This window comes from Poecilia reticulata, linkage group LG4 (assembly GCF_000633615.1).
Source record: "Poecilia reticulata strain Guanapo linkage group LG4, Guppy_female_1.0+MT, whole genome shotgun sequence".
Taxonomy (NCBI): domain Eukaryota; kingdom Metazoa; phylum Chordata; class Actinopteri; order Cyprinodontiformes; family Poeciliidae; genus Poecilia; species Poecilia reticulata.
Window position 1 is genome coordinate 13,262,866 of NC_024334.1, and position 12,517 is coordinate 13,275,382.

The window sequence follows — 12,517 nt, forward strand, 5'->3', positions numbered from 1 at the left end:
GAAATGACTTTATGTATTGACACAAGTCTTATGCTGTGTAACTCTAGCTTAAAAAAAACTGTAATTAGGCTTAATTCTTTGAATGGAGATAGCTTTAACTTTCGCTGTTGATCATTTATCATAATACAGAAAATAAAGCTGGTTATTTTGTTGATTAGTACTGGTGTGTGTTATTTAACAGTAACATAAAATAGGTAAAATTAAGTAAAATCACCGTACAGTAACGTAAGTGATAAAATAATTCCGATAGCACCTGAATGTAACAAGACTGTCCCTCGTCTGAGGCGTGCATTGTGAATTTGAACTAACGGGCCAATCAGAAGCCTTGCTAAGCGGAAGCAAGAAGGCGTTCCGTCACTCCAAACCAATCAATACGCAGCTCTGTTGTTTGCCTTCATTTTTGAATTAAACTCTTAACAGAATACTGACAATTTCACTGAGGTAAATAAATGTAAGCAAACAGAAAAGCTTATTAGACTCTTTTTACCGTTTTGGAACAACACGCACTGACTGGTGCTGGAGCTTTTTTGGGGGAGGAACCTTACGAACTGGTTGAAGAGACGTTAACAGGAGATAACTGAGTTCCATTTCGTTTTCTTTGGAACTCAGCAGTTAGCTAAGTTAGCTAGAGACCTAATCGAAGGTAAGTTGTAGGTCTGCTTTTTATTCAGATTTCAGGAATTGAATCCGAATTTCATTTTCTATATAGCCGCTGACTAAGCATTGAACTTCATTACACAACTATTACCTCATGTTATTCTTATTTCTCAAGGCGTTTTATTCTAAAATGTATATATCTCGACATTCTTTTCCCTCGCTATTTAAAGTTTACCAAATCAATTTATGAACTGCTGAATATCAGTGTTCTTCTCTTGTGTTTCTGCTCATTTCCTGAAAGGTTTGAACATCCCAGGGTTCCTGCCATGGCTGAAAGCGGCACGCCGACTTTGTGGCATGCCCGGAGTCTGCTGGTGGATTCTTCAGTCTATGACTCCAGGATTGTTGAAACCACTAAAGACCAAGGCTTCCTGGGGATGACCAGTGAAGATGGGGAAGGTGAGTGAGAACTGACAACGGATGTTACTTATCCTAGTTCTGTTTTTCTCTCAGATGCCTTTCATTTTATTTTTCTATTGTGCCGAGTTAAGATCAGGACTGTCTCTCAGATTTCTGTCCTATCCTTTATACATCATACCCACTGTGTGATCTGGGAATTTACAGAAACATTGAATAAGTAGAACTGTTAATGGTGTGTAAAAAGGTTAGGACACCCTGTGATTTAGAGATTTATGGTGTTTGTGGCTTTTAATAGGCGACATGTAGTAAAGATCCTGAAGTAGATTACTGTTCTACCAGCCGTCGCATGCTGTCCTGACCTGTGTGTTCCTCAAACACCTTTGGACATATACATTAGAGATCCATGACATAAGGCATTTTTCAATAAATCAATTGGTCACATGATAAATTAAAACAAGCTCAAATATTTATTGTTTTTCTCTTTTGTCTCTCTCTACCAAAAACTGGATGACTAAATTTTTCAGTCTAGTGCTTTGGTCTCATCTAGCTCCTTTTTTGAAGGACAGTTTTTTGTTTGTTTTTTAGACTTCTTAATTCATTTTTATTTGTTGCTTCTGTTTTGTTTATTCATTTTGGATTTAAAATGTATTCCAGTTCTAGTGTTAAATGCTCATTAGAATTTACAGTTTATTGATATTTGAGAATGTGTTCTTGCATTGCTATTCCATCACTATTATGTTACTTGAAAATGGTCTCAAACAACAATATCCTTGCTTACTGCAATAACTTCTTGGACTGTCCAGAAAAATGTATTGTGACAGGCCTAATAAGGATCAAAGTTGGTATTGGCTTCTTAGTAATTTTAACACATCATTCTAAAACTGGGCCAATATTGATAAACAATTATTATTTCCATCTTGTTGTTGTTTATGTCTGCTGTGATGCAGCACAGCACTGCGGGCTGAACAGAAGAAGAGAAGCCATGTTTGCAGGGGTGCACCGATTGCAGTTTTCTGGCTGATTACAATCTTTATCAAGCCTGATCTGCTGATTCAGATTCCCCTCCTAAATATAGCGACAAAGGTGCTAAGTTGGCAACAGTATGGTGACTATTGATAATGCAGACATCGCCTGGTGTCAGTCAGTCCTTTGTCATGACATAGTAAAAGGGGAGGGATGATTTTCAGACTTTTGCAGAGGTGGGTAAGAACAGGTTCATGTCTGTTAAGGATGCAAGTTATCAATTAAGTTAATCTAAAGGTGATTTATTTTAGCGATCGGCTAATGATTAATTGATAAACTGTCATTTTCTTAAACAGATATATACATAATATTGGCCTAGTTTATTAGTGAATCCTTAATACAATATAAAATAGAAATGCTAACAATATTGAGTAATATAAGCAGTAAGAAAATACATGAAACTTAATGTAAAATTAATTATAAATGCAATTTGGTTAGGAATAAATTGGGACACATCGACATTTAACCCCAACTAAAGTCTCACATTGTGTAACAAATCAGCAGCACATGATCAGAACACTTACACAGCATTCTGAGGAGGGATTGCCCTGTTTGAGCCTCAGACGTTTAGCTTGATGAAGTCAGAGAGAGTAAACATGGTTGGATATAAAAGGTTGAGAGGACTTCAGCTGCTTATTAGTGTGGTAAGGGATTCAAACAGCCCCTAAAACAAACTGAAACAAGCCTATACACTATCCAAAAAATAGTCTGGTGGGCAGGTCTGACTGTTCAAGCAAGTTCACCCTGAAATCAGACAGCAAGTTGATAAAGGAAGTATTCAGAAACACAGAAATGTTGTGACAGACCCACAGCAAGTTTGAGCTGCTTGACTTTAAATTTCATGTCTCTACAGTCAGAAAAAGACTAAGCAAGTTTATCTGTCATGAAAGGTGTGTAGAAGTAAATGTTTTGGACACCAGAAGAAGAGACATATTTGACATGAACCAAATATAGTATTCTAGGAAGAGAATCTTATAGCAACCACCATCATTTAATCCACAGTGAATAAAAGGGGCTTTGTGGATTAAATTTGTTATCTTCTGTCTAATGATTCAAGCTGAAGCATAACTGGGTCCTCCGGTGACCCAAATCAATCCATTGTGGATGACCTGAGAATAAAGACAGCAGTTAGTCAACCAGGATCTTGATCTAGAAGGGGGACATGAAGCGGGCTGTACATGCAAGAATCCCCTCAAACATGCCACAACTGACTGAGAGAACTGGGGCAGCTCCACACACTGAGGTTATTTCTACCTGAGAGGTTAAAACTAGCTGGTAGGTGTCCTAACTTTTTGTCTTTGCTAGGCTAGAATAGACTTTATTTAACCCTTAACTGCCAGTACTAAAACACTTGCATGCCAGTCATTGAGGACACCATTGTGAAAACTGATATTGAACAAAATTGGAATCAACAGGCTAAGCTTTTTAAAAGATCGGTAATTGGTGAGCGACCCGAAAACTGCAGTCGGTGCACCCCTAATTATGGGGTTAATTAAAAATCAGCAATCTGTGTGGAAGTGCTTATTTTGAAATTTGAGAACATTTAAATGGATTTCCTAAAACATGAAGAATTAAGTTTGATCTGCTGATGGCAATACTAGAAGTGAAGATTCAGCTTCTCCAGGTTGTCATTACAATAAGTTGATTTTTGCTTGTCTATGCTTCTTTTAAGTTTTTCATTTATGGACAGAATTTTTGTCATTTTGTCTTCATTCAAATTGATTGGTCCATGTTTGTTACTTTAATAGAAAATGGTTGAATATTAATTTGCTTCTGCTCTTTCTCAGATATGTTGCCCAAAGTGGAGACACGAGTTGTTCTGGTGGGAGAAGCAGGCAGAAATGAAGCTCTTGTTAAAGCCCTTCAGGTACATCAGTCCTCTTTCCATTCAGTGATCATGGAATGGAGTGCATTCAGAATGCATCAACTGAATGCATCATCTGAATGCATCATCTGAATGCATTCAGATGATCATCGATCTCCCAAAATGAAGAAAATTGGCACCGATAAATCGGTGAACCCCTTGTATATAGGTGTGTAGGCCTGTCACGATAACAGATTTTGCTGGGCAATTGTCTCAAAAATTATTGCGATAAACGATAATATTGTTTGAAGACCATTTTAAACTGATGTAACGGTAATAATATAATAATGCATGTGATATCCTGCCAAAAATACATGCACTTTATTTTCAAAAGAACACTAAACACTGGAACTGGTAAACGAAATAAACAAAACAACCAAAAACCAAAATAAAATGGGCTCTCAGTCTCCGTTAACTAAAAATGCACTTGAATAAAAACTAAACACAACATAAAACCAAAGTGGAAACAAAAACTACATTCAACCAAAAGAGTACAGATCACAAAGTCTGTACACTATCTTTCGCTTCAATAATAATTAGATTTAGATAGAGAACATTGGCATATCCGACAACCTGATTCAAGCCTCCTCTCTTAAGCCCAGTTCACAATACGCGATTTTTTTTGCCCTTACGACAACTTTAGAACGTCCAACGATCATCCTGTAGTGTGTAGTGTGTTACGACTGATCGGGTCCAGTCGGTAGCACGTCGTGGCCGCTCTGATCTATATCAGGCATATTCAACATGTTGGATTGTCTTGGCCAGTTTATCGCTGCAGCGTGTGGGGTTGTCCCTGACTGGGAGTGAGAACGCAGCCTGTTGAATGTGACAGGTAGCCAATCAGAAAGCGCAGAATCACCTCCGCGCCTTCTGAAGGGAAAACAGGAGGGGAATCCCAAACAGCTGACATGACGCAACGAGAGTCCAGCGGACATCGGAGATGATATGTGGAAACAACATTAATGGAGAGGAGTTGGAGTGAAATTGTTACCGCAGTTGATAAACCCGGTAACTTTTCAGCTGTTCATCGTTAATGTGACATAAATAGCCAGCCAATATCACAAAAGGTAGAATTCCTTCGTAATAAGGCAATACATTCGTTTGTTTACTTTAAATTCACGTCTGATTTTCTGTCTGAAATCTGAATGTTGGTGAGAGAAATTGGTTTGTGTGTGGTGTGTAGCTCTTGCTGCGTGGCGGGACACCACACCCGGCACGATTGAACCCATAATACTTACTATTACTCTCAGGTTTTGAAAATGGGCAGACGATCGGCTGACAATTCTGAAATTGTGTAGTGTGAGCTGGGCATTACACTAAGGCCCCGTTTACACGACAACGATTTCGGGGGAAAACGGAAGAGTTTTGATGGCGTTTGTTGTGTGTATATATTTATATATATATCAGTGACGTGCGGTGAGGTTCATTGCTGGTGAGGCACTGACTTATGACTTAAGACACCATCCATGTTATTGGACCTACGGAAATTTTGTGCATTCATACAGCACTAGGGGGCAAAAAGACTAATCTTTTACATGTCATCCATAGCCGGTATGGCTATGGATGACATAGCCATTAACTCAGTGAATGGCTATGTCAACTCAGTGAAACTTAAAAATGTAGGAATTAATTTCGTGCTATGATCCACAGCAAAGTGATCTGTATTCGCCAAGCTACGCAGACTCGTTGCCATAGCAACTGACAACAATGCCACTTCATATTTTAGGATTTAACACCAACAAACATTCAAGAATTTTGCACACAGAACAGAACATTTAGGCCCCGTCTACACAACAACGATTTTGGGGGAAAACGTAAGAGCTTTGTTGCGTTTGTAGTGTGCATTTACACGAAACCACCGAATGTTTTCTCTAACAACGGCACAGATTGAAAACGGGTTCCAGAGTGCGATGTTTCTGAAACGTAACGTTTTCCATTGTCGTGTAAACCTAGAAAACGGATCTTTTCTTCCAGAGAATCCCCAGCTCATGCATAGTATGACGCAAAACATAGCTGCTTCCTACAATCCACAGAAGAAGAAGAAACTACTCACAATGCTGGTGTTACTGTTTCCCCATCAGATACGGTTCCCTCAGCGTCTCTTCACCGCTCCGCACCGCCCAGATGGCAAAATACAGGCTGCTTATTCAGCGTTATTATCTAGAGAACTACGGACCAGGACCGGCCCCGGCTCCAGACCAGTTTAACAGGGGGGGCACCGACTTATTTTTGGGGGGCAAAATTAATCTACGTTGCTGAACATAGACAACAACATCAGTAGCATACAGGCTACTTGTTAACAAGCTTAACGTGCTGTATTGATATTAGCTAGTCATCTTTTAGCTATTATCACCTGCATCCAGCAGCTTTACTCAACTCAGTCGGTTAGTTCAGGRAAAAAACTGTGYCAAGTTATTTACGTTTTGCTGGGTTGCTGCCATGATTCTAACACACATGCGCAGCAGCAGCAGGTCTCCTTCGCTGCCTCACAGGTGTAAACCCAGTCCGAGCGTTTCAGCTTTCATGTTGCGGTTGAAGGCGGCTCGGAAAAACAAGTYACGACTTGTTAGCAACGGATTAAACTGTTTTAACTGCTGAAAAAGGTAACAGAGGACGCGGATATGGGACGTGCGGRAAYTCCYATTTTATCAAATTGATATRGGAATAACAGACTGTTKGCCATTCCAAGGTAAAAACAATAAACGGCTTCCAGTCCGGGGCTCGCTACAGACACCGTGAAAGCTCAAACAAGGTGTTTCAGCAAAGTTATCCCACTTTATCCAACTGCATGCGCCCTAATCAGACGCACACAATGCGTGTTTTCTCACGCAAATCCACATGCCTTCAAGTACAACTTTTTTTTTAAAAAATGCGCACTTTTTTTAAAAAAGTGCGCATTTTAAAAAAAATGCGCACTAGTTGCAGCGAGAGCATTACACGTTTTCGATGTGCACCGTTACTGTGTAAACACAGATCGTAATTAGAACGTTATCGTGTAAACGATCCAACAAAAACGGAACAAAAGTGCCGTTTTTGTTGTATCGTTGTCGTGTAAACACCCCCTAAGGAAATGAGAAAGGGAGGGGTCAGTGAAGAGCACCGGAGTTGAGCCATTTTTTCATTTAATGTTATCAATAGAATGGGGAAAAAGGCAGGAAGAAACAATAAAGCCGATAAATTAAAATGAGGTCGATAATTTTCATTTATCATGCGATTAATTGATTTATTGTTTATCGTGACAGGCCTATCATTGTTTTGACACAAATAAGTACACTTTTGGTGTGTTTCCATTATTCTGTCCTGAAGCTTTATCTAACCTCCTCCATTGCCAAATCCCATTATAGTCAGTTAATGTCTAGTTTGGTGCTAGCAGAGTTGGGTGTGTCTCCATTAACAGTTTCTTCCTATCTATGTGGGGATGAGTATAGGCTGGAACATGGGTGGGCCGTGAGCGTGTAGGAGCTGTGCTTGTTGCTCTGATGATGTCATTTTGCAAGTGTACCCTTAGCCAACCAGTTTCTCCAAAATCTCTTAGTCCATCTGTTAGCAGGTTGCTCCATCCAGTTGATGTTGTATTTGCTCTTCCTAGTTCATAAAAAGATTTGGCCTGCCAGGTCTAACCATGCTATGATCAGTTTGGTTGAGATGGTGAGACGGGTCAACTAAAGCAGTCTCAATACCGGGCTACTTCCAGTTTTGTACATACTTGTCCTGCTGTGCAGGAATCCACTAATGGAAAATCTGGCTGGGACTGGCAGAGGGAGAACTGGTGAAAGCCACAGCCATGGAGAAAGGGCCGTAGTTATCTTGAACCCTTTTTCTCCTCTGGTTTGGCTGCTTATGCTTCTACGGAAATTACTTCACACTGAAACGGAGAAGGTTGCCCAACTTGCCGGTCCTCTATGGTTCCCTCCAGCTTGCATTTGTTACAGATTGTAAGGTAGAAAGGAAGGCTAAGGTTTAAATTTTTTGCAGTTTATTCTCAGATTTGTTCTCAGCAGAGCCAAGAACAAATCGACATCTGTCCTTTTTCTCCACCTCCCTCCTGAGGCTTTGAACATCATATACATTTTTAACAGGATGATCTTTTGCTCTTCGTCCATCCTCCTTCAGGTGTGTGATATTTGTTTGAAGACACCATCTTTAAACTTTGCAAGGACAAAGATTCTGCCCCATCTTCTTACACCTGCCCCTCGCTGTGTCCAGAAACCCACCCCTCACTGTGTTTTTGTCCCCACATAGTGGTAATTTGTATGCATTTGTCCTTGCCCTTCTGCAATTTTCTCTCTCAGCTTTCATATTTGCCCATTTTTTGTTATGATCTTTTTTTTTTCTTTAAATGCCAGTGTTTGACCTCCATGTCCTGCTGGTTGGTTTTTTCCAGGCCATCACAGTAATGGAGGTACCTGTGGTAAAGATAAGAGAAGGCGAGGCGGGTTCCGAGGAGAAAATGATGATAAAATCCATAGTCACTATGGTACAGTACAGTGTCTGCCTTCCTGTGAGAATGACTGTCTGACACTTTGATGGGACGTTGGGACGCACTGCATGACCCTTAATTCACACTGGTTACTCATTCAATCACTCTGCATGATTAACTTACTGATGCTGAACATATTTATTCATGTCAAACTTTCAGGTTTATTACGACAAAAACATAATGTTAACATGTATATTTGAGATAAATACCTCTCCATTCCACTCATTATGTGGCTATTGGACCGCTTGAATTAGTCCAGGCACTTAAAAGCAGTGAATATTTATTTTATGTTATTCATTTTTAATTGCCAATTTTTTAAGAATCAGTTTTTACTTAGAATATTACATATGTATGTGTGTACGTATTTCCGTACGCGTACATATGTGTGTGTACGTATTAGGGCTGTTGTAAACGAATATTTTAGTAATCAAGTAATCTATCGATTATTTGTTACGATTGGCATAACACCAGTATTACTATCAGATATCAATATCAGTCCAATTTTTCATATTTGAGCTTCCCTAACACTTACATTTTGTAGTTTAGAAAACTAACCTGTAATAATAATAATAATGACAATAATAGCTCACTTTCTAAGTTAACCTGAAGAAAAGTTAGACAAAGATCTGAAATTATGTTCAATTTCATAAAGAGGCAGGCTCACAAATACGTTTATAAAAAAATGTCTATATTCCAGCTTTTAGTTTATGTATTCATCTTCAGTCAGCTTAGTACAGGGGTTGACAACCCGCGGCTCTAGAGCCGCATGCGGCTCTTTAATGCTCCCCTAGTGGCTCCCTGGAGCTCTGAAAATGGAAAAGATTGGGGTTGGAAATAATTTTTTTGTTTTAATATGGTTTCTGTAGGAGAACAAACATGACACAATCATTCTTAATGTTTTCCAATGTTATAAAAATGTGTACAATAAATATAAAATTTCAACATTTCTGTCAACAAAGATTTGCGTCACAGCCTGTGACACATTTCTTTCAGCTGGGTGAGGTGCGAGGCAGGGGGCTGTGGTGGGCCATGGACAGCAAAGGGGAAAAGAGGAAAATAGCCGAGGAGAAATTCTACAATTCTTGAACTGAATCAATTGCATTCATTGCCAATGAGGAAAGATTACCCGAACGTTTGATCTGTAGCGAAAAGTTGCCAAATAGCAAAAAGAGTACCGTACTTTCCGAACTATAGACTTTCCTTACTATAAGCCGCCCCTACAATTTTATTTTTGGAATAAAAAGAAAAATAAAAAAAAGCTGGAATCGTACATATAAAAGCCGTACCAGGCCATAAGCCACATGGTTCAAAGCGTGGGAGAAAAGTAGCGGCTTATAGTCTGAAAAATATGGTCATGTGGAAAGACATTTCCAGGAAAGACATGCTACATCAACTCTCGTGTCAAGATTAAAGTTACATCTTACATGCCCGATGTTGAGAAGCTGTCCAGTGACGTCCATAAACAGAAGTCACATTAAATACGTAGGACACAATCCTACCATAGGCACATTTAGTAACAAAGTGGTTGTTTTTATAAATTGATTAGTGATTTTTGTCAGTGTATATGTAGAATGATACTTAGCGATATTACTGTGTTTAACATCCTCAGGTCCGAGGATGGCTGAGTTGGTAGCGTGTCAAAAGAGAAGAGGATGCTGCTATGTTTTACCCTTGCACTGACGTGCTTGGCATTTGCACAGAGTTTTTTTCGAGTTCCAAAAGGGAAAATAATGTCCCTTCCCCTGTCGATCTTCATGATAAAAGTGACATCAAAAATCAGATTTCTTTATTGCATTTATTTAATTTTATCAATGCAACGAAACATAATACATTAATATTGTAACGGAAGCACCATCTTACAACAGAGTAGTCACGTGGTGCATAATTCCTTCCAGGACGCCATGCAGGGAATATAAACATTTAATCATGAATGCTAATTATGTATACACTTAGTCATTTTGATAATGGACTAATATAAGCACTAAAAGCCTGTTTTGCCTTCAGTATAAGCCTTATATAAGGCTTTTAAATTTTTGCGGCTCCAGACAGATTTGTTTTTTTGGTCCAATATGGCTCTTTCAACATTTTGGGTTGCCGACCCCTGTGTTAGTCAATGCTTAACTATAAAAAAAAAAAGTAATGACTTTTATTTATTCCGATTTGATTTTTTTTAGTTTCATTGGCTAAGTTGTTTTCTGCTTTTAAATGTTTTAGTCTTCCTTTGAGTAAGCTTAAGAACGAACACTGCAATTTTATTATTTTTACTTTTGACATCAAATTTTTTGAAAATGGCTCCATTTAACAAGCTTTTCCTATCATTTTTTGTTATTATTTGTTTATTTAAATCCTGTGTTAGAACAGCTGAACTGGCATGCAGTGATCCAGTGCTTCTAATGCAGGGAGGAAAAGGTCATGCTTTCTGTGTAAATGTCCACAATTTGCTGTTTGATGCTCTATTTTATCGAGATTTGTTGACATTAAATAAATGATCTAATTAATGAAGGGGTTTAATCTTTTCATTAGTTTTTTGTCATATTATTAATAGAATGGATTTTGACGAGTACATACCCACAAAAGAAAAGCCTGATTAATATGGTCAACAAGGCTCAAAATGTTTTTTTTTTTTTTTTTTAGTGTCTTTTTTTGTGCTCTGATCTCTGCAAACAATCTCTCCTGTTCAGGATATCAACACACCGTTCATAAAGACGGATAACATCCAGGGGTTTGCAGATCGAGACAACACAGACTTTGAGACGGTGTTTGTCCTCACAGACTTCAGCTCCCCTGACTACACCTACCTCTACAAACATGAGAGCCGCATTGTTGGGCCTCCTGTTGTGCTGCGCTGCGCTGCTAAGGAAGAGGTGGGTATTTTATCAACACCAGGGTTATTTTATGCTGGATTTGGGAAAGAAGCTGGGAGAATTTGTACTTGATTAGTTTAGATATCCTACAGAGTTGGGAAAACTGGATTTTTTTTTTTTTTCAACATTTTCCAGGGTTGAATAAGTATTGAAAAAAGCAACAAAAAAATGTTTGTATTTCTATAGTCCTGCTATCTTTGTTTCTTCCTCCTTTTTGTGATTACTTTTTAAAGTTTATTTTTTGTCTTGCATTTCTTTGTATTCTTCCTCCTTTCCTTTACCCAATTCTTAATTTTTTATCTTCAGCCTTTGTTTTTGTCCCTGATGTCCTTTCATTCCTTCTTTTTCCTTTCTTTCCTTGTCCTTCCCCTTATCTGTTATCTTATCCTCTTGTTTTCTTCATCCTTTCTTGTATCTGATTTTTTCTTTCTTTTCCCTTTCATCTTTTTGTCACTCATCGAGTAATTTCTTTCCTTTCTTCCCTTATCCATCCTTTCTCTATCACAAAGTGTCTGTTTTTTCCAGGTTTCATAATTAAATACTGACCGCTATTGAAATATCCACCATAAACTTATAGCAAAATTTACTCTTCAGTAGTTAGAACTTCAGAAAGTTGAGCGTGAAGCTTTTCTTTTCATTGTTTTTTCCTGATAAAGACTTTAGGGTCATCATATTACCATTTGATGTTAGAACTGTTAACTCCTACAGGAATGATTTCATGTTCAATGTTTGACTTTTAGTCCTCTCTCCGCAGCCGCTCCATTTTTCATGCCGTCCTCTTTACTGCACTGCCATGCTGAACCTGTCACTGTGTTTAACTGGCTTCAGGAACAAGGAGGAAATGGTGAGAATAATTTTGTGCATCAAAAAAGGTTTAGGTGCAGTTTATCATGTGCAGAAACTAGAGGTGTGCCGATGGATCGGTCACCGATCATAATTGGCCGATTTTTGTAAAAAAGTGCATGATCGGTGATCGGCGATCATTGGCTCTTGTTGCCGATACCGATCACCTGCATCTCGTTTCTCAACCTGCCTGTGCAGCTGGTCTCCTCTTTCCTTCACACTGCGCAAACGCGCAGCAACAAATCCTAAGCGATGTGGAACTWTAACGCACTGAGTGAATGGGGAAGTTTGCSTGTTGCGGYGGAAAATTRAAGCACGTCAAAATGCATCAACACAACGAAGYTAATAYGACATAAAAACAATGCCATACTTGACGGAGTTTGGCTACATCGAGGCTCACTGCAGTAAAAAAGACATACGGAGGAT

The 12,517-nt window shown here is 38.8% G+C and overlaps 1 protein-coding gene across 7 annotated transcripts in view; it reads left to right on the forward strand.

Moving 5' to 3' along the window:
- Positions 1-372: 372 nt before the first annotated feature.
- The window catches only part of ect2 (epithelial cell transforming 2), a 51,474-nt gene continuing 39,329 nt past the window's right edge, over positions 373-12,517 (forward strand). For 5 of the 7 annotated variants that reach the window (XM_008407831.1, XM_008407826.1, XM_008407827.1 and 2 more), the window contains exons 1-6: positions 373-643; positions 899-1,056; positions 3,828-3,907; positions 8,289-8,381; positions 11,066-11,248; positions 12,003-12,092. In XM_008407831.1, coding sequence (XP_008406053.1) covers positions 924-1,056; positions 3,828-3,907; positions 8,289-8,381; positions 11,066-11,248; positions 12,003-12,092 — 579 coding nt within the window. In that variant the 5' untranslated portion in view covers positions 373-643; positions 899-923. The remainder of the gene's footprint in view (positions 644-898; positions 1,057-3,827; positions 3,908-8,288; positions 8,382-11,065; positions 11,249-12,002; positions 12,093-12,517) is intronic. The other 2 variants (XM_008407828.1, XM_008407833.2) reach the window with 2 other exon arrangements.